We start from the raw sequence: 22535 nt of genomic DNA, 5'->3' as shown, positions 1-22535 counted from the left end.
CCCTTTCCAGGACCTCCAGCCCTTCAGTATTACTGCCCTGACTGATTGTCTTTACTGTAAGTCAGCCTCCAAACATATTTTAGAAACGTTTTGACAAATAATTGAACAGCAGTCTGATTATGTAATTATTGTAAATATTTTGTACTTATTATTACTTACTTAATTCAACCTCCAAACATCTGTCAGAAATGTTCTGACTCACAATTGAGCAATATGCAATTATTATAACTTATGTAATGAACACCAGTATTGATACTCTGATCAGTGTATTATGATTCTCAGCAGCAGCAGACCAATGGTCGTGTCTACAATAGTGACCAGTTGACCAGACTGTAGCTCTGAGCAGCGGGACTCAGATCACACAGAAACCTGTCTGTGTGTGATTCCACACCAGCCCTGGGATTCAGCGTCTCCCACACGTCTTTCACGGAGAGTCTTATAAATATACAGTTAAACAGAATCTGATAACAGTTATATAGATAATTAAATAATCAAATAGGTTGAGTAACTGAGTGCTTGAGTGGAAATAAAACCAGCAGATGCACTTCTATCTCCAGGATCAGGAGTCTAATCCTCTTGGCTTCTATTCTGTGGAGATTCGTGTAAAACGCTTAAAAGCGCTTATTACAGTGACTTGTGCTCTTTCTCTTCTGCTCTACGGGAGTACGCTATACAACGAATTAGTCTGTGAAGTAAAATATTTTTTTTTGTTTAATTATTTTCATTCCTGTCTGTCGCTGTCCTTCTCCAACTGTTATGAATCGCTTCTCTTCACAGCCCCGTGTGCTCTGTCAGAAAGAGCGCTGTGACGTCACAGACACCAGCCAGAGCGCCGGGATCAGAGAGCGAGACCGCTGGAGGCGTGCAGAGCGCACGGAGAGTTATTGATCACTTATCTATCGACAATCAATTAATTCAACTGAATAATCGATTAACTTCACCGATTGGTGAGTACTGATTCTTTTCTTGACCCTGTTTTAAAAATCTAGAAAACAGTCAATACAGCCTGTATCGATCAATAACCATAGTGCGTTTAGAGTTAATAATGTTCAATCCGAAATTTAAGAATGATTATTCAACTTATTATTTAGGAATTGTATCCTAGAGCTAGAAAAGTATATTCCAAGTTGATAAATTTGTGTAGGCAACAGTTTAAATGTATTTTTCCACTGTTTACAAATCACAAGCATGGTAACCACGGCAACACGTGCCCCATCACTGTGCCCGGCTATGTCTCGACTTTGTCACAAAAAGTTGTGTGACGTCACGGACAGCCACTTGTACTAATGCTAGTGTATTCATGTTAATATTAGTGTGAGTACAACTTTTAGTTTTAATATTAATGCCAGTGTTCATGTGAGTTTTAGTGATGATATCGCTACTGATTTTTTAATGCTAGTATTTATGTTAATATTAGTGATATAGAGTTACTGTTAGAGTATTTACATTAGTCGTCATGTTAGTTTTAGTGATAGCATTACTGTTATTAATAGTATTAGTAGTGTAGTAGTAGTTTGTGTCAGTTCTAGTGGTGATGATGATAATGTAAGTCTTAGTGATAGTGTTACTGTCGTAATGTTAGTGGCATTTGTGTTAGTGTTAGTTATAGTGTATTATTATTAGTGTATTAACAGTGTTAGTGTGGGTGTGTGTCTGTGAGTGTGTGGGTGTGTCTGTAAGTATTTGTAGTGTCTATGTATGTGTCTGTGAACGTGTGTATGTGCGTAGTGTCTGTGAGTGTGTGTTGTGTCTATGTGTGTGTGTGTGGTGCCTGTGAATGAGTATAGTGTCTCTGTGTTAATTTGTGTGGGTGTGTGTCTGTCAGTGTGTGATAATGTGTGTGAGTTTGTGGGTGTAGAGTCCAGACCAATGTCCACAGATCTGTGAGTGCTCTGTTTTTATCACTATTGCAAATAATGACAGCAGTAGTACTAGCAAGAGTATTAGTATCAGAATTAGTTTAAGAATTTGAAGTCATGGTCGAAGTAATAGCAGTAGCAGTAATAACAGTGGTAGTTGGATGATCCAAGCAGTTAATTCAGAAACTACAGTATTACACATTTATACCCTATTTTCTAGGCATGTTTTGTAAAGTGGTATGATGCTCTGGATTAAATGGCACATTATAAGAAAAAAATGATTGATTGATTGACTGTGAGAGTGAAGTCTGGTCGAACTCGTTTGTCTAACAGAACTGTCCTGTCCACAGATATCATCAGAGGTGAACAGAGAAGATGTCCAGACCCACCAGAGACTGGAGACACGTTCAAGAGTCAGGCCCCAGACCCAGAGAGCTGTGAGTCCACTGCTGTTCTAGTTCATATTGTGCTTCTTCCTCTTCCTCCTCCTCCTAAAATTAAAACCCATCGCAGTAGCAGGGCTCTGCCATCCTCTTTTGGGGAAGAGAAGACTCTACATGACAGTATGTGCGTCTGTGTGTGTGTTAGTGTGTGGGAGTGTGTGTCTGTGCGGTGTGTGTGCTTGTGAGTCTGGTCCAGCCATTGTCTGTAACAGAAGTGTGTCCGACAGATCAGGAGGGAGGTAACAGGAGACTCAACTGACACAGGATGTGGACCCCAAAAACAGTGAGTCTGCATTATTATTATTATTATTATTAGGATTGAGAGGGTGTGAGAGACAGGGGGTCTCAAACTCCATTCCTAGACATCAGTCTCCTAGTTTTCTATCCAGATCTCGGTTACAAAGTTGATCCAGTTTTTTTAATTAAACGAAAAATTATTCTAATTCCATTTTACAGGCCTAATATATTTAACTGTGCCTTGAACGTTTTGAGTCTTCAACAGTGAGAGACATTAAAATATATTATTGAACACATTATTTCCACATCTTACTAAGAAAATAATTAGCTGTAGCGGCGAGGCTTATTATTAAGGCAGAATTAAGTGTTTCTGAGCTTTCCCAAATGAGGCCCCATTTCTCTGTTCATCTCTGTGGTGCAGCCACAGAGAGACCATTAGTGCAGGGTGATTTAAGGTCCTAGGACAGCTCCCAAAGGGGGATGCACTTAGCTAAGCCTGGCTATCATGATCAATGGTCATCCATTGGGGCCTATCTGTCTAGGGAGTGCCAGTTGGACATCTGGACTGCATTACTAAGTGTCAGGAGTAAGTGACTCATATCTCACCTTGATCAACCAATCAGGGACTGGTAGGGCAGAGTAACCCACGTGGGACTCTGATGCCCATGGAACTTTCAGCCAATCAATGAGCTGAAGTTCCTCCAGGTAAAAACAGGCAACACAGAGAGCCTGGAGATTCAGATTCAGAGATTCAGCAAGATTCAGTAAGATTCTGGAGATGATTCTGTGGACTGTTCTAAAGGGAATTCAAAGGAGAATTCCAGGGCAGGACGGCCCAGGAGCAGAAGGTTCCCAAGGGCAGGACATTCTCGCAGCGCGCCTCCTGACCATCCTGAGACTCAGCCCGGACAACCACGGAACGGCCAGTGTGTCCGAGTGCCAGAACTTTCCTTTGTTCTCAGAGTCTAGAGTGGAGGTTGCCAGAGAGTAACCAGCAGCAGGCCTCGTGAACAGGTCGGAACTGTTGACAGCTGAATCACTATTCAGAACTAGCTCTTCATCAGGAACGAACCGGTCCTCTTCCTGACTTGCTGGGACCCACAGTCATCTTTTCTCCTGTGCACAAACTTTGCTAGTTAAAGCTAACAGTGAGCATCAGCAGTGCACCGTCACAAGCCGCACAGCACAGCCTGGTACGGAGCCAGAGAGCGCGGATTGGACACCAACAGCCTGCAACTGTTTCTTTGTGCCTGCAGGAGATCTGAATCCCCAGAGATTGGATGAGTATTCAACTTCAATGCATTACAGCTTGAGAATTCAATTGTTATCCCAACCAGTTGATATCAATTTAATTCCCAAGAGTTATGTACTTGTTTTGAGTATCTAATGTAGAAGTTATAACCAAGTTCATTTATGAAACGGTCTTAATGAATGATATACTGAACGTATGTCCTCTTGATGTGTAACACTTTGTAACTGATTGAATATATCTTTTGTATTTTGATAACCCTCTTGATAAGATCTGTTAGGTTTATATGCTTATTCTATGTATTAATAAATGTATCCTCGTGTATTAGTACCTGTGTGTATGCGTTGTTTGAGTTATGTCGCATGGTTGGACTCTAAAGCCATCAAAAGAATCAACTTTGTGATTTACTGCTACAATTAATAATTGTCTCAGTAAATGCCCAAACCCTACAGAACTGGTGCCTTCAGAGAGCCACTACATTACATTTTGGCTATGGCAACGTTACATATTTGGCGTCCCTGAACGGCTATGAATCACTACATATTTGGCGTCCCTGGCACGGGCGTGGCAAGACTGAAATGAGTCAACCAAGCGGAATAATTCAAAATTAAACGCCGCGGGTTTCATACACAACAATACAGTGTGCTGAAAGCCGAAAGGAAAAAAGTTCCCCTTGCTCTTTAAGCAGTGCTTGATTGTTTTGTGATCTTTTGCGATCTACCGGGTTGATTGCATACTTGATCTTGTGGTTTTCTGTGGTAAAACTGTGATTTCGTACTTAAAAGTAATATTCTTTAAGTTTAACGATGGTTGCTAAAAGGTCTGAATTCGAGTCGCTATTAAGCACTCTCTCTAGCAGCGACAGGTCTGACCACGATCTCTTCCATATCTCCGTCAGCGGAGAAGCTAGAATAAATCTCCATTCTCTGAGAGAGCTAGCGAAGGACGTAGAGAGATTTGACCCCGCAGTGTCAGAGAATAATATCGAGAGTTATATTCAAGACCTCAGGTATAACATGCAGTACCTGCCAAACGCCACAGAACAGGAGAAAGTGTTTCTGGTCAGGAAAACTACCAGCAGAGCTGTACATGAGTGGATGGCTAGGCAGATGAAAGAAGTCTGTAATGATTTTGAGGAGCTGTGTCAAGCACTTATCGAAGAATACAGTGCGTTTATTGACCCGACTGCCGCGATAGCCGCCACACTTAATATTAAGCACGAGAGAGCAGAGTCCCCTCGCAAATATTACAAGAGACTTAGACGAACTTATTTTGCAGGGCAAAATGATGAGGGTTGCGAAGAGAACACACATTTCAAGGGTTTATTCATTGCGAATCTCCACCCATCAGTCAGAAAGATGATCTTAATGCATACAGATGCACAGACCATGAAAATGACTGATATTAAGAGATTCGTGCAGAAAGCCTGGGAGTATGATGTCCAAAGTCGCTCTGAGCAAAAACCTGCTAAAGCGACTGTGTTCGCCGTCAGAGCCAGCAGGGTTAATTCCCCCCTGCTCGAAGGAGCATAGGCTCCTGAGCTGGCTAAGCCCCGTTCCAAAGCACTCACACAGGACCGCACCCACCGTCCTAAGTGCCATGAGAACACCGGGGGAGGGAAAGGGCTAGATAAAGCTGAACAAAAGCATTCAGTAGCCGCCCGCCTGGCCAGGCTTGAACAAGCTTTATTAGGACAGGGACAACCGCTCCCCAAGGCTGCCAGAAGCGTAAATGAGCTGATACTCTCCACTGGAGGAGGCGGAGACCCGCCCCCTCTCCCTCCCTCAGTCTATCTGATTGAGCGGAAGGGTTCCTGCCTGGATAAGGTCAGCCACTCCCAAGCGAGTGCTGACTCCACCCCTGAAGTCACAGAGCAGGCAGTAAAACAGAGAGGAAAAGCAGGAAGCTTTTACCTCGAGGCTGCCATGGGAGATGTCTTACCCAGTGAGACACTGATTGACACTGAGGTTGAAAGGTGTTTGATGTCACACGGCAAGCTCAAACGGGTAGAAAAAGAAAAGGTAGAAAAAGTGCCCACCGAACACAGAAGCCTATGTGGAGATTCCTTCTGTTCCCTCTGGACAAGAAATAAAAATATTTTCTTGTTCCCCGGATATTCAGGGAAGTCGTGTCCCGGCTGAGGTCCCAACAGCCTCAATGCCATAGGAGGATCTGCTTGAGCAGCTGTCACAGGGCCACCGCCAGGTGCCCCTGGTGCAACATTCACAGGTTAGACAGGAGGTCCAGCTGGACGCTGAGACTACTGCGCTGTGGACACACCTGATCCCAGATGCCGATTCCCTCTGCTGTGACCCAGGGAACCTGCAGTCAGGTAACATTATTTCTCACAACTACCAGGTAGTGAGTGAGACTGACCTGATTGTTTCTGCCTCAATGGCAGGGTTGCCAACACACCCAGTCCCCCAGAAGGGACAGGGAATGAAAGCCGAGCCGGTTTTCTTACAGCCACCAGCTCAGTTTCAGGCAGATTCAGATTCAGCAAGATTCTGGAGAGGATTCTGTGGACTGTTCTAAAGGGAATTCAAAGGAGAATTCCAGGGCAGGATGGCCCAGGAGCAGAAGGCTCCCAAGGGCAGGACATTCTCGCAGCGCGCCTCCTGACCATCCTGAGACTCAGCCCGGACAACCACGGAACGGCCAGTGTGTCCGAGTGCCAGAACTTTCCTTTGATCTAAGAGTCTAGAGTGGATGTTGCCAGAGAGTAACCAGCAGCAGGCCTCGTGAACAGGTCGGAACTGTGGACAGCTGAATCACTATTCAGAACTAGCTCTTCATCAGGAACGAACCGGTCCTCTTCCTGACTTGCTGGGACCCACAGTCATCTTTTCTCCTGTTCACAAACTTTGCTAGTTAAAGCCAACAGTGAGCATCAGCAGTGCACCGTCGCAAGCCGCACAGCACAGCCTGGCACGGAGCCAAACAGCGCGGATTGGACAGCAACAGCCTGCAACTGTTTCCTTGTGTCTGCAGGAGATCTGAATCCCCAGAAATTGGATGAGTATTCAACTTCAATGCATTACAGCTTGAGAATTCAATTGTTATCCCAACCAGTTGATATCAATTGAATTCCTAAGAGTTATGTACTTGTTTTAAGTATCTAATGTAGAAGTTATAACCAAGTTCATTTATGAAACGATCTTAATGAATGATATACTGAACGTATGTCCTCTTGATATGTGTAACTCTTTGTAACTGACTGAATATATACCTTTTGTATTCTGATAACCCTCTCGATAAGATCTGTTAGTTTTATATGCATATTCTATGTATTAATAAATGTATCCTCGTGTATTAGTACCTGTGTGTGTGCGTTGTTTGAGTTATGTCGCATGGTTGGATTCTAAAGCCATCAAAAGAATCAACTTTGTGATTTACTGCTACAATTAATAATTGTCTCAGTAAATGCCCAAACCCTACAGAACTGGTGCCTTCAGAGAGCCACTATAGTTACATATTTGGCGTCCCTGAGCCGTTTTTTTCTTACACGCGTCTGAACGGAAAACACAAACGACCAACTCGGAATGACTTGCCTTTGACGCTTATCAAAACGTTCTTTGTGCATCGAACAGACCCACTCACCTCTTAGTGTGGCGGGATCTGCACAGTGCATGTCGCAGCGCTTCCTGCTTTCACTTCAATGTGCTTCCTGATGTCGAGTCGTGTGCCGTGCGGAGGCTCTGAAAGCGAGAGCAATGAAAAGGTGAACGACGCTGTGAAAGAAAACAGAGAAGTGAAAGGCAGTCCTTTCTCTAAGGAGGTGAAAGAAAAGCTACTCCCCATCGGGGAATCAAACCCCGGTATCCCGCGTGACAGACGGGGATACTTGCCACTATACTAACGAGGAAGACATCGCACGCTCCGACCCCAGGCATCGTGTCCCGACCCAGCGTGCTGGAAGGCGACGCGTGCTGTGATTCCTTTACGGAGCAGAAATGACAACCGAGGAGACAAGAGATCATTTCAGCATTTCGCGTCTGAACGGAAAACACAAACGACCAACTCGGAATCACTTGCCTTTGACGCTCTTCAAAGCCTTCTTTGTGGACGACGACTGCGCCGCCTAGCAGATACAAATGGGTTGTACAACTTTGAACTAGCAAATGGAAGAGGGCTAAGCCCCCTCTCTTTTAGCCCAGGTTCGATCCGTCTCCCAGAATCACCAGGGCGCACGCACACACACACACACCCGTGCCGATGAAGTGCTCTGCTTCATTTCTAAGGGCAACTCAACATTCACTCCTACCCCGAGTGCAGAAAAGACAGCGTCCGCAGCAACAACAGCTCAGGTCTCTGCACAGGAGCTAAGCTGCCCCCATCTCCTCTGCTCTGCGGCTCCTGCGGAGTGGAGTCCTGCCTGGAGCCGTGTTTGCAGGCGGCAGGTCCCCGCGCCCTGTCTGTGCGTCGTGTCCAAGAGCTCCTGGGAGGAAGAGAGAGCCCTCCCTCTCGGGGACTTTTCCACGGTCTGTGTGAGGAGGGGCAGGTGTGTGCAGTAGCTTATCGAGCGGAAGCCTGGGGCAGCGGAGAGCTGTGATCGTGCAGACCTTGAGGTGTCACCTCTTTGTCTGCTATCCTGCCCCCCCTCCGCCCAAGCTCTGCTCCAAAGTAGCCCGGCAACCCCTCACACCTGCACGTGTCACAACCTAAGGTGTGGTCATGAGACACCCATGGGGTGTCGTTCTGTTCTTGATAATTGTTTCCTGCCCGTCGCAGGCAGGAGTTCAAGCGAGGAAGATGCGCTGGACAGAGCTCAGAGGGCGCACCTGGGTGGCTTTCCTTCTGAGTGACGTTCCTGCAACACTCTCCCGCTACTCTTGGTGCGCTCATGCCGCAACACAGGAAGGCTGGAGCAGGTGGCTGTGGGCTCTGCACACTGCCGAAATAGCTCAGTTGGGAGAGCGTTAGACTGAAGATCTAAAGGTCCCTGGTTTGATCCCGGGTTTCGGCATTTTGTTTCATCGCGCCCTTTGTTCCTCTCTCCAGCGCCCCCTGCCTAAAGTGACGCGTCCCTTTCTCAGCCCGAAATGCAAGCGAGACACCAGCAGCAGTCCCTGCAGGTTTCTGTAGTGTAGCGGCTATCACGTTCGCCTAACACGCGAAAGGTCCCTGGATCGAGACCGGGCGGAAACAGCCTCGTTTTGCATGCTCCTGTACTTCACAGAGGTCTTGAGCGACCGGTCATTTGTTCCCAATGTATTTCCGGTGCCTTCATGCACTCTTGTACCAAACGCACGTTCCTTCTGTACGCGGAGCCGATCATTTGCAATTGGGCTGTGCCGACAGACCAGGACGAGCTCTGTCGGCTCAAAAGCAGCGCAGGACCTGCAAGAACAACAGAAAGATTAGCATCCAGCGGGGGCCTCTTAGTGAGCCCAAGATCTCATCAAGAATCGGCTCCAGCAACAGGGCTGGGTGCATTGTTCCATTCTCCGACCACTCTCGAAGTAAACAAGTCCCTCCTGGTCTCTGCTTGAAATGCACTTTCCTGCATTTGCTTTGGTGTAACTGGCTTCCCCTGCATGGGCGAATGTGAAGAAGATCCTTCATAAGTCATTGAAGAAAACCGAGAAGAGGTCGGAGTGGCCTCTGTCGTTCATCAACGATCCAGTCAGGAAGTACTCCTCTGCAAAGCGCCGTTCGTTCACATCGATTGGCTTTTTTTTGCCTTCATTCGTGCAAGTAGTAAAAGCAGACGCCCCTATTCTGCCGTGACCCGGATTGTTGCGGCCACAACACAAAGTACTGACCACTATACGATCACTGCGAGTTACCAAGTTACATGTGGCAGGGCGGAAAAGGCTGTGCTCTCTTTGTGTGACATAATTCGGAAAAGTCCTGACGTTGTATTTCAACTGAGCCCCAGTATACATCGACCCTTCGACACTCTGAGTGACAACTCTCTTGCGTGTTTTCTCATATTTATGTAGTTTGCTTGGTGGCGCAGTTGTAGTGCACAAAGAACGCTTTGAAAAGCGTCAAAAACAAGTCATTCCAAGTTGGTCGTTTGTGTTTTCCGTTCAGACGCGAAATGCTGAAATGATCTCTCGGCTCCTCGGTTGTCATTTCTGCTACATAGAGGAATCACAGCACGCGTGTTAAAAGAAGACTGTGATATTTGGTGCGTCTTGGATTAGACGAGATTAAAGAGTGAGTAGTTTTGTTTTTATATTTCTGTGATGTTATGGGACCAATAAAGAATGTGGCATTCAGACTAATGTGGAGTATTTGTTTCCTTAGGGAAATTGCCACTACCGTATACTGGGGCATTAGGACCCATATGGACCGCAAGGTGAGCGCCCAGCGACAGAAACCAGACGGTACCGTGTGTCAGGCTCGGCTGCGAGCAGGACAATGACTTCACTTAAATGTTTAACTGATAAAACCCAAATGAACCAAACCTGTATAAATTAGTGGTGGAAAGTAGTCTTTTTATATAGCAAAAGGTCTCTGATCCTTTGGTAAGAACGATGGGTATATAACCCATTGTCCTCAATATTAGAAATGAATCCTTGAGCACTGCTGTTGTACCAACGGTCCATAAAAGCCTAACATTACCCTTTCTTGCATAAATTGTAGAGCATGCCGTCACATTTCAGTTGCACCTCAGTAGCAGTTTGATCTATTATCACCCTACTCCCCACCTCATAACCTTCGCTCTTCTTATTCTGGTCTCCTAACTGTCCCCCAAGCCCGTCTACACTGTATGAGTGACAAGGCCTTCTCCTGTTATGCACCCAAGCTCTGGAACTCTCTCCCCAAGGATACCAGAGTCACCTTCCCTAAACTCCTTCAAATTCAGACTCAACACCTTCTTCTGTAGAAGAGCGTTTACTGAACTGGTTCCATTCTTTACCCCTCTGCTTCTACTTTCTACTTAGTACCACTATCCATGGTCTCCTCTGTCTATTGGAACTGTTTTATCCTGTGTATTCTAATTGTAATTATGTCAAGTACTTTGAGAAGCCACCTTTGGAACCATTATATAAAATAGTTTGTCCTAAATCCTTGAAGCTTTAATAGGGCAGTGCAGTAGGGCTAAAAATTAACAGTGTTAGTGGGCCAGCAGGATTTGTGCAAATTATAGGTAGTCACAAAGGGAGACTAGGATTCACTTGAAATTCATGACATGGGACACTGAAACAGGGGAGAGGCTTTGTGTAGTAAGCATTCAGTCTCAATCTACACAGTCTGTGTTGCTGGTAGAGGTGGTTGTGAACACCTGTCTTCCCAGTCAAGTACTGGGATCTCCAGTCTCAATCCTAATACTTCTCATGACTGTCCAATACCACTGCTGTGAAACCAACACCCATAAGACAAGACCTCCAAGATTCTAACTGCACCATTATTCACTGATGTTTGTGCACCAGTATCGTTCCTCTGCTAAGGAAGGGAAGGCCTACTTTACACCAAGCCCCTGTTGACAATTCCTTCCTTGTGTTTATTTTAGACAGTTTGTGCAGCCTAGAATAGGACACCAGATCTCACTCTTACTGGGCACTACAGTAGCAACTCACACTCCATAAGCACTACCCCTCTCGGAAATGGGAGGATTTCCAGTATGTTGAACACCTCTGTCTCTCCCACAGTAAAAAAAAAAAGTCACACTGCCCTGCCCAAGGAATAATGCAGCCATCTTTGCCCAGTACAATGCTTTATTACTCCAGACATTTTCAGTCCTCATTGGCAGCAATACAAGAAGCATTCTTGAAAGGGGAACCCCCCCCCCCCCCACAAATACTTCCATTGATTAATGGGTCTCACTTCCCTTGAATCTCTCCACCCCATTCAAACCTATAAACCATAAAGAAACAAGGGCAAGCAGAAGGGTCTTTCACAGCTTTATTGAGATGTTGCCATTACAAGGCAAGTGGAGGCAGGAGAGTCACAAGGGCCAGGCTGGAGCCTTCATTCAGGCACCTGGGGAGGAAGAAGGAGAACAATGCAGCTACACTGCAGGACACCCACCCCTACAGGAGCTCCTCCTGCCAGACCCAACCTGTCCACTGGCCAACATCTCCAAAGTCCTCTGCTCCCTCCACATCCTCACTGGTGCTCTCAGCATCTTCACTGGAGCTCTGAGGGTCTCCCTCCTCATCCTCAGTCCAGTCAGCTCCCACATCCAGAGGAGCTTCTACTGGTGCCACAGCCACCCGACTGCTGGTCACCAGGCTCCTGGTACCTGTGGACAAGCAGCACCCAGGAGTGAGGGATCCGCTATACCCAGAGTCCCACAGTGATGCTACTCATCTAAACAGTCCCTTTGTCCAGCATGGGATCATTCCTCAGTTGTCCAAGCATGGTTGTCTCTTGGGCAGAGATGCATCCACAAGGGATAGAGAACCAGACCCGCCTTCATTCCGGCTGCCAGCACACCTGGACTCACAGCAGGCACAGACCTCATGGTCACCATACAGCTCCTCCCACCTGGAGGAGAGGAGGACAGGTGAGGCCTCCACCTGGCATGTCCCAGAGCACCCTCAGCAGGTTCCTTGCAGAAGTACCTCTTGGCCTCCCTGTTGTAGGTGCAGGACTTGGTCCCTGGTGTTGCTTTAGCAGGAGCCACAGCCATGACACAGTGCATGTACAGCTCAGTCACTTCATGCTGCAAGAGGGAAAGTCACAGCATTAAGGGATCAAGGCCAATAGAGGGACAGAGAAGGACCTTCTGCCATCAGTGAAGGCAAGCTGGCAGCTCTAGGCACTACAGCTGCCACAGTCTGGTTCACATCTAGATCATGGATGTGAAAGCAGACCATGGATCAGTAGAGCAGGAAGGCTGAGCGGCCTTTGAGAGCAGTACCTTCCTGGACAGCTTCTTTTGGAAGAGGAAGGCATAAATCGTGAAGCGGAGCACATCCTTCTGCTTGGAGGGGACAAACCTGGACAGGCAGCCATCTGCCTTGCTGTCAACCATGCACCTGGGGACAAGGACAAGGATGAACCTCTGCAGGCTCTCAGGGCTCCTGCCCACCTCCCCTCCCAGAAGGGGCCGTACCCCAAGTTGTCGATCACAGGGAAACGGGGCTTGGAGTGCTGGTCCAGTTTCTCCGTTACGTAACACGAGTGGATGTACAGCCTCTGCTCCACTGTGGCAAAGTAGGCAGTGGCCTGGAAGTACATGGGCTGACCCAGGAAGTACTCATCCTTAGGAGAGAGCGAGAGAGAGAGAGCATTATACCTGCACACAGCACCCGCTGCAGGCAGGAGGAGCCACTCGCTCAAGGAGCTTACAGTTGGTGGTGAGCAGCACAAAGCTGTGCTTGTTCGTCAGGTCCTTGAAGAAGGTCCTTCTCCTGGCCCACGTGGGGACATAGCCAACCTTGTAGGAGTAGTGGAACCTGCATGACAGAAGGGATGAGGGGCTTCTGGACACTTTCCCAGCGGCTTCTCAGCAGCAGCAGCAGAGCCCTGCCTACCTGTTGTAGGAGCACTTGACCGGCACAGAGAAGGGAATGAAGCGATCCACAGGTGCACTGGAGGAGGGCGGGGCATAGCAGAGAGTGTTGAGTACACCAGGCGGCCCAGGACAACCTGCAGGGTCATAGAGGAAGGGATATTCCTAGGAATGGCAACCCCGACACTAGCTCTACAGCTCACATCGATACACTGCCTGTAGATGAAGACCCGCTTACCGATCGCTCAGTGCCACACTCGTGAAGCCCGTAGATGAAGTAGAAGTAACTGCGTGTGGTTCGGCTGACGCTGCAGTTGCCCAAGGTCACCTCCGATGGCCGACAGCTGAAGCCGAACAGGAGCCGACTGACCCTCACATACATCCTGCTGGAGTCGCACCACACAGCCACTCCTCGGGTGCCCCCGACGGCCGGGCGAGGCGGTTGCCGACCTCGCTGGGGAGGAAACAGGACGCTCTTGATGTAGGCGGGTAAGGGGCGGCTGCCGGCTTCTGGCTTCATCTTCTCCTTGTCGAAGTAGGGCGAGTGCGCGTCTCTGGACACGGGGAGGCGGCGAAAGTCGGGAGCCAAGGACTGCGAGTCGTTCTCGCTTGCAGACAGGTCTTCGGAGGGCGCATCTGCCAGGCTCAAGTCCTCCGACTGGGCTGTGTCTTCGAGAGGCGGGAGGTCGGCCTGGAGCGCTAATTCCCGAGAGTCCCAGCCAGCCGGCCCGGCAGAGATCAGTGCAGGGAGCCCGGCCCCTGCGCATAGGCACAGCACAAAGAGAAACGAGCGAATTGCCAAATTGACGTCCCGCTAAACTACTACTGTAGTAAGACAAGTAAACCACCAAACTGTGTGGAAGCAAGAGAGAGAGAGTGAACTCGGTGACTAGGTTTTTATACTGGCAGGACCTGCTACCACACACCTGGTCACACTACCGCTCAATCAACACAATCAATTACACACAGAGGCCCGGATTGTTCTCAGCGTCTAATTAGAACCAGTTCCAGTCTGAGGCGGGACTCCGTGAAGCCGCCTGAACACTTTCCCGTGTGTATGTGACCTCAGCAGAGGAGTTCCACGCAATTTAGACAGCATTAAATCACCCACACGTGTAAAATTTGCTTAGGTTAATTTGTTGTTCAATTAGTTTCTAATTTACGAGGACAGTGTGTTAAACTCTCTGTCAGACAGAGTACTGAACATGCGACACGTCCGTACACGCTTTCTTTTATCGAGGGGGCTGTTCTATCAACACGTACCGCAATGAAAATAATTTGACTAATTTTCACGTGTAATTGCATGTCATATTAAAATGTGTAATACAAGCATTTCTTTGCTTCCCAGTAAAGAAATACTGATCAGCTTTTGACATGATCTGATAATAATTTGTCTGATTTTCCAGAGATTGCTTTTGCTTCGCAGCACTGAGAACCAATGGAAGCCCGTTTCCGCCAGGGAGTAAAAAAAAACGCACTATGGTATCTCAGAATTGTGACTTAGAATCTCAGAATTGCGACCTTAAAACTCAGAATTTTGACTTTATATCTCACATTTGCGACTTCGAAATAGCCCATATTTCATTGTCCTTTTGTTATTGTAACGGATTCTTGTGCCCTCGCCGCTCCCACCCTGCTTCGTGCCTCACTGTATTGGCTCGAACCCAGGCCTTGCTAGCTGAGCTAAAGAAGAGTTTATTTTTTAAGTAAAAGAGGACATACAATGGAAATATGTAAAAAGTATAAGTTTCAGATTTTATAATTGTGAATTCCTCTGGACGTAAAGTGTCCATTTCTGTATCTTATTTCGTATTCTGTCTCCGTTTTTGTATTTCTGGTGTTTCAATATTTTTTTTTTTTAAAGTCCACCGGCCACTATTCCATCCGGGTACTATGGAAGCCTCACTGGCGGAAATGGGATTCCATAAAACATTAGTGTAATTAATTTGATTTTTATCAGGGCACTGTACAAGCCAAGTCATCAGGCCTATAGATCCTATGATCTTGTACGATTAATCAATATAGTGTAACGGAACGGCCGACATACAATTTGTAGTTCAGGTGGGTAGCTGCATCAGCATGCGTAGGCTGCAAATGAACAAGTAATAGGTTTATTCCATGCTGAAAAAAAAGAAGAAAGAAAACACGTTTTCAGCATGGAATAAACCTATTGTTCCTTTGCAACATACAATTTGTACGATCTGCTTGCAGTGATGACGGCACCGCCCTCCCCTGCGCATTTTTTTTTCTTATAAAATATACTTTATTCCGAAAAAAAAAACACATCTCAAAAAGAAAACATCTCACGCGATAACACTCCACAAATTCAAACAACGGCGGAACGGCGGTGATTGTCCGTTATCAGTCCATGCAAAGGTGGGCGGATTTGCGCTATTATGAGAGTCCCTCCAAACCCTACCACTTGCTGTAACCCATTAATCCCTGTACAGGGTCCATAGGCCTTTCCAGCGCTCCTTTGCCGTGGGGAAACCCCATTTAGCAACGTCGCGCTTCATCCTCCTCCTGAGGTCCGCCAGGATCCTCTCCTCCAGCTCCCTCGCTCCCCACTCGATGTTGTGCCGGATGAGATTGTTCCTCGCGTCCCACAGGCCTTTCTTTGTGAGGGACAGCAGCAGCCACATCAGGAACTGCGTCCCCCTGTCCAGTCCGGTAGGTGCCAGCCCCAGCAGAACGTACTGGTAACTGAGCACCGCACCCGTCCCCAGGAGTTGCATGGTGTTGTCCATTCTGCCCCACACCGCCTTGGCGAAGGGGCAGCTCCAGAACACGTGCTCCTGAGTCTCCTCGATGAAACACGTGTCCCGGGGGCAATGCGGGTTCCTGGTAAGCGAGTGTCTGTAGAGGACCTCTCTGGTAGCCAGTCTCTTGTGTACGGCCATCCAGTTGAGGTTCTTCAGTTCGTTGTCCAGTTCTTTCGGCTGCGTCCTTTCCCAGACTTGTCTGGGAACTCGCAGCATTTTCTCGGCGACCAGATGCCCCCTCACCTCTTTGTACAGAGCTCTGTGGTTGGTGCAGAGCTCTGGCTGTCTCGTGGCCTCGTACCTCCTGCTCCACTTGACAGCGTGGGTGTAGAACTTTGGTCGCCTCTCTGCCTTGGGCCCAGTGTTTGACCACTGGACCAAGTGCCTCATCGGGATGGAGAGCCACAGCCTGACAAAGTACTGGTACTTGTGGCCGATGGGCTCCCGCAGCGCCCGACAGAGGTTGCAGTAAAAAATGCAGTCGAGTTTCAGGGGGAAATGTGGGACATCTCGACCCCCTTCCTCGACCGGCTGACACATCCGGTTTCTCGTGATGTACTCGTACCTGCCGCCCCAGACGAAGCCGAAGATCATCCCTTGCAGCGCTCGTCTGAGTCTGGCCGGCAGCGGGTACACCACCGCCAGGTAAACCAAAGCCGGCAGGACGTCTGCTTTCAATACCATCACTTTCCCCGTGTAGGACAGCGACCGCGTTTTCCACAGACCCAGCTTGGCGTTCACCCTGGCGATCCTCAGTCCAGTTGTTGGTCTCGTTGTCCTGGCTCTGGAAGGAAATCCCCAGTATTCTGAGGGGCTCCGTGCAGAGCTCGAGACCCTCCGGCGCCGTCGTCCTGTGCTTCCAGGGCCCGAAGAACTTCAGTTTGCTCTTTCGGCAGTTGAGCTTCGACCCCGAGGCTCTGGAGTATTGCTCCATGACCTGCAGGGCCCTCCTCAACCCCCTGTCCGACCTCAGGAACAGCGTTGTGTCGTCGGCGTACTGGGAGATCTTCAGGGTTTCCCCCGCGCTTCCCGGTATCTCCAGGCCGTCGATGATGGGGTCCCGTCTCACCGCCTCTGCTAAGGGCTCTGTGAAGAGAACATAGAGAAGGGGTGAAAGGGGGCAGCCCTGTCGTACTCCGGATTCCTGGGGAATGAAATCCCCCAGGTTTCCGTTCACGTTCACTCTGCTGCCCACGTGAGAGTACAGAATCTGAATCCAGCGGCTGAAACTCTCTCCGAAACCGAAGCGTTCCAGCACCCTGAACAGATAGCCGTGGTTCACTCTGTCGAAGGCTTTCTCCTGGTCCAGGCTGACCACCATCATGGGCACGTTCCGGTCCTCGGCCCAGGCGATGGCGTCTCTGGTCAGCTGGAGGTTCCAGCTGACGGATCGCCCCTCCACCCCACACGTCTGGTCGCTGTGGATGATGTGGGGGAGGGCGGATCTCAGTCTGCCGGTCAGGAGCTTGGACAGGATCTTTACATCCACGCAGAGCATCGTGATCGGCCTACAGTTTTTGAGGTCGGCGGTGTCTCCTCCCTTGAAGAGCAGGGAGATGACGCCCTCCCTCATGGTGTCTCCGAGTTTCCCCCGGCGGAAGATCTCCTGCGCCACTTCCACCAGATCTGCCGCCAGGGTGTCCCAGAAGCAGGTGTAGAATTCCTTGGGGAGTCCGTCCGGCCCCGGCACCTTGCCATTCTCCATGGAAAAGAGCGCCGCCTTCAGCTCCTTGGCCGTGATCGGACCCTCCAAGTCCTCCCTCACCTCCTCCGGTACTCGTGCCGTCAGCCCCTCCAGAAAAGCATCGCCTGCCTCCACCTCTGTCTGCTTTTCTGAAAAGAGCTCCGTGTAGAAAGCGGTGGCCGCCTCTACTTTGTCGCTCTCGTCCAGCACTTCCTCTCCATCTCCCCTCTTTTTCTGGGCTCCTCGGACCTGATTGAGTCTGCGGAGCCTCTCCTTCAGGTCCCGTGCCCGGGCTGAATTGAAGGCTCCTCCCCCGTTAGCCGAGCTGTACTCCTCCTCGAGTTGTCTCTGGAGTCGTGCAGCTTCCTTCCTCTCCCTGGCCGCCTTCCGTCTGCAGTACGTCTGCGCCAGGGTTCGGGTCCTGTCCTTCACCGACTCCCACCATTCCACCACGGAGCTGTAGCCGTCTCTCAGGTCTCCCCAGCTCGCGTAGTCTTTCTGGAACAGTGCCCTGAAGTCGTCTTCCTCCAGTATCTCCCGGTTCAGCTTCTAGTACCCATGACCGAATGCCGGCAGGCTGGTGTTAGCCACCACCGTCAAGCGCTCGTGGTCGGAATACCACGCCGGGGACACCGTCGCCCGCTCCAGGGAGCAGGTCGTGTGCAGGAAGATGTAGTCCAGGCGGCTGCACACTCCCCGGGAGTTTTTCCAGGTCGTTCCGGCGTCATTAGGGCGGCACCGTCTGAAGCCGTCTACTAGGGAGAACTGCTTGAGTAACGACTCCAGCTCTGCCGAGCTAGCGTCGCACCCCTTCTCCCGGTCGACGTTGAAGTCCCCGCCAAGCACCACCTGTCTGTTGGTGGTGCAGCAGCTGGCCGGGTCAGCAAACACTTTCTTCAGGATAGAGGGTTCCGTCAGAGCATAACAGGGATGCTGGCCGCCGGTGTTAAAGAAAGTGTTCTTTAGCTCAGCTGGCAAGACCTGGGTTCGAGCCACTGCAGTGAGGAACGAGCTAGGGTGGGAGCGGTGAGGGCACAAGCCCTAGAACCCGAATCCGTCACAATAACGAAATGACAGACAATTAAATATGGGCTATTTCGAAGTTGCAAATGTGAGATATAAAGTTGGAGTTCTGAGTTACCAAGTCGCAATTTTGAGTTACTTAGTCGGAATTCTGCGATACCATAGCGCGTTTTTTTTAACTCCCTGGCAGAAACGGGCTTTCATACATTTCAATTAGTCTGATCAGTGTAGGACAAGTTAATGTAGAACCATTGCTATGTCTGTCTCTTGTTTGTATATAAATGAATGTCTTTGACAACTTAATGTTAGTTTTTAATTTAGTTTTACGATGTAGGTCATGCGTTAACATATGCATGAGCATACGAAATGTCTCACTCCTGATTCAGCTCATGCTCCATAGGAGTGAAGCGATTCCTCCTGCTTCTCGTACAATCATATCAGAACAGAAGCCCGTCTCACCCGGCTCTGATTCAAGAGCAACTCACATCTTTAGCCCCTTTTTTTATTCGTGATCGTAATTTTCTTAAGTTATGATCAATATTGAACTTTTTCTAAATAAAACGACAATAATCAAACATACAAAGTATTAGGAGTTGACAGGGTGCCCCTTTGGAATAGTCGTCAGAAAATGTGAGAAAAGGAAAGTTACCTAAGCTCTCACACACAGCATTAGAGATTGGAATCTGATTGTAAAAAAAAACTACCTGTCTCCCCTTCATTTAACGGTGCTGCTGTTTTTATTTTACATATTGTTAGCATTTTAATGAATTGTTAAAAAGATTGATACACAAATCGCTAAATAAGAAAACGTAAAACCCCAACTGTAAGCAATTGACCATTCATATTCCTGAATTTTAAATCCCTGTGTTTATCTGTGTCCAAGTGCCTGGTGCAGCTATTTTGAAAGCGGAGTCTATGATTTATTGCGGAAGCGCATTGTTGCCACCCAGGAAAAAAATCTTAATTTATAAATACCAAATTATCTCCTAATTACGAGATAGCAACGATGTTATATGTGTGCATGAACAACATGTTACATTTGCAATGGCAGTACCTACAGGCTATCGAAAGGTTTGCTGGCACTGTGGGTTTAGTTTTCCTGACAATGTGCACGGACTGACTTTCTTCTCGCAATGAAAATGTTACCGTTTGTAGCTCATGTACACACAGATTTAACCATTAGCACACTCATATATATCCTGAATCAATAACGAATGTGACCTAGAATCCATTGTACCGCTTCAAACTGAAAGTCAGATATTTAGTTAAAAATTACATAACTCAGGATTTTTTTTCCTTGATGGCAGCGTTGGCTTCTGTTATTTAGATTCAACCACTGAAGAGGTTGGTTTTGTGTTTTTAGCAATTGAACATAACTGGTAAGTTTAAGTCAGTTCTTGTAACTCTTACCGCTCGAAAGCGCTGTATTAATACCGGCGCACCTGTCTTCACAGGAAAGTTATTGCTGTTCCCAAACCAATGTACTGCAGCTTGTGGCCACGTGTTCCTGCTGTCAGCATGTGATACCATGATCTTCCACCGCTAGAAATATTACTGCTCTAGTACAGTAGTAAAAGAGGAAACAAATGCAAACACCGTTTAGAAAAAACACACACGTCTCGGGCCTTAACCATGACAAGGATGGGATTTGAACCTAGACGAGCAGAGCACAATGGATTAGCAATCCAAAAAGTGACTCCTGTTTAATCTTCTTTTCGCTTGCTCGATTTGTAGTACGCTCCTCAATCCTTACAACCGATAAACAAAACGGCTTCATGTGCCACAGCATTCTGCTGCAGGTACGATTTGCACCGTGTATTGGGCGAACCCGAATGAAATATTTCAAATATGTGAAGAATTTCATGAAACCTGAAAAAAGAAGATCACAGCCAATGTCAACAATTTAGAGCCTGTAGGTAGCTTCAACAGAACAAAACGATCTGAAGCCGCAATTCTTTCATAGAGTGTATTCTCTATGCTGTTGCTATTACTGCTACATCTACTGCCGTTGCTTTAAACTCTACTCATCGGGCAAGTAAAGTTGTACAAGGAATAGACTACTTTGAGCCATCCAAATTCCATTATGTGAATTTAAGCTTTTTTTTTATTAATAATAGCATTAGTAATACAATGCGTGCTCAGAAACGTTACTTATTAGCTTATGAAGCAACAGTGTTTCGACAATTTGCGGTCTTCAAAAAGTAAACGCTGAAGTTTTTATACTTCCTTGTGAGCAGATCACCTTTGATTTAGAAAAGGAAAACGTACTCCCCTGTTGCTTTCATTGCAATATCTGAATCGAGACCCAAGCGCTAAGAAAGCTGAATAACGCAAAATACATATTTCCGATTTTAATTTAGATACACATTTTCTAATGCAGCTTTCATTACAAGACAGTCTATTTCTCGAAAGCGTGTTATGTAAAAAAGAGAAAAACGAAAATATATGGATGACAATATTTAAAAGATTAAGATTTTACTTTTGAGAAATTGTCATTTTATGTATCTAGACGCTTTTCAACCGCTGGTTTTGGAACTTTGCTGTGCTTCCTGCATCATTTTCAGTGTTATAAAGTGGGTGTAGAGGGAGCGATCACTGTAGAACAGTTGATAGGTTGGAGCTGTTCAGACTACTCTTGTTATTTTTCAAATGCTTCCATAATTTTTCTTTCACGCTATGACGCGAGTGTGTACATGTGTTTGGTTTTCGTTTCACTGATTCTCATTGAAGATTTGGGAATTAACGACGAAAGAATCAGTTGCCTCGGAAAGCAGAAGCTTTGGTTCACAACGATCTTGAAGACACGCCCATGTAGTGCAGCGTGTGATATTTGTACTATAAAAGACCAAGTGCTCAAAGTGACGTCTGCGTTTACCGTTTAGACTTTTCAACTCGGGCGCACTTTTAGAAAGCAAAGATAGAGCAGTTGTGTTGAATCAGGCGGTGATATCTGTCAGCAGGGTGGCGCAGCGGAAGCGTGCTGGGCCCATAACCCAGAGGTCGATGGATCGAAACCATCCTCTGCTATACACACCGTCAGTTTAATGAAGTAAACTAGAACTGGTTTTTTTCTCTCGTGTGTGTGCAAGCTTCACACTGACTGTATTCGTTAATCTTTACCAATAGCAGATGCCCAAATGTATCTTTGGTTGTTCTGAGATCCTTGATAGTTTTCTCAAATCCTTCAAATGAACATCCATATCAAAGAAATTATGTTTATATTTATTACAATTAAGGTACATATACAAAATATCAACGCACATTTATATAATACTCATTTAATAATGATTGTCAAGTTCTCCAACAAATCTGTGTTCTAATTTTAAAATATTTTTGCTAAGGATACAACGGGTGTATAAATTAATTCTCCTGACAGCCAGTTGAAGATAAAATTCCACACGTGAAAATGGTTCTCTTGGACATTTACTGAGGTACTTAATTGTTTACTTGTAGTTCCATGTGAGTAAAATGCAAATTTCAAGAGGGTTTGCAAAGAAATCCCATCAAGTTTAAGCTGGTTACAGCGGAACTATCTGAAGCACGTCCCTGAGTGTGTTTGAATCACCCGCCCTTTGTTTAACAACTGCACAGAAACACACTCCCGTTGCTTTTTGCCATTCGCACGTTGGTAGTTAAAATAAAATACTGACATTTTCCTGCCAGCCAGCAGTATTTCTCCTGCACTGACCATGAATAACCAATAACTTTATTTCATCTTTCGCAGGCTGTAATCTACAGAAAAGGAAGTGAATACTTGTATTAAGCGAAATCAAGCCGACGGAAATGCACTGCCGTTGTTTTTCTCCACTTTTCGTTAAAAGGAGAAAAATCACTGGCATTTTCCTGTGGTATTTCTTCTGTCCTGA

The 22535-nt window shown here is 47.2% G+C and overlaps 1 protein-coding gene, 1 long non-coding RNA gene and 2 other non-coding genes across 4 annotated transcripts; 2 read left to right on the top strand and 2 right to left on the bottom strand.

Moving 5' to 3' along the window:
• Positions 1-8681: 8681 nt before the first annotated feature.
• trnaf-gaa (transfer RNA phenylalanine (anticodon GAA)) lies at positions 8682-8754 on the top strand. Its single transcript has one exon. It is a non-coding gene; the product is annotated as a tRNA-Phe (tRNA).
• Positions 8755-11631: 2877 nt separating this feature from the next.
• Positions 11632-12027, bottom strand: LOC148665627 (uncharacterized). The gene is made up of 2 exons (XR_015936920.1): positions 11803-12027; positions 11632-11723 (listed from the first exon to the last, which is right to left on the bottom strand). It is a non-coding gene; the product is annotated as an uncharacterized LOC148665627 (long non-coding RNA).
• A 38-nt stretch (positions 12028-12065) lies between these two features.
• LOC148665626 (zona pellucida sperm-binding protein 3-like) lies at positions 12066-12957 on the bottom strand. The gene is made up of 4 exons (XM_088632390.1): positions 12802-12957; positions 12607-12724; positions 12308-12408; positions 12066-12230 (listed from the first exon to the last, which is right to left on the bottom strand). Exons 1-4 carry the CDS (start codon positions 12924-12926, stop codon positions 12089-12091), a joined length of 486 nt encoding a protein of 161 aa, XP_088488516.1. The 5' UTR covers positions 12927-12957; the 3' UTR covers positions 12066-12088.
• An 8667-nt stretch (positions 12958-21624) lies between these two features.
• On the top strand, positions 21625-21696 carry trnam-cau (transfer RNA methionine (anticodon CAU)). The gene has a single exon. It is a non-coding gene; the product is annotated as a tRNA-Met (tRNA).
• The last annotated feature ends 839 nt before the right edge of the window (positions 21697-22535 follow it).

The sequence above is a fragment of the Lepisosteus platostomus genome, chromosome 5, assembly GCF_059453375.1.
Source record: "Lepisosteus platostomus isolate fLepPlt1 chromosome 5, fLepPlt1.hap1, whole genome shotgun sequence".
Lineage (NCBI taxonomy): Eukaryota > Metazoa > Chordata > Actinopteri > Semionotiformes > Lepisosteidae > Lepisosteus > Lepisosteus platostomus.
This window is presented reverse-complemented; position numbering and strand designations above follow the sequence as displayed.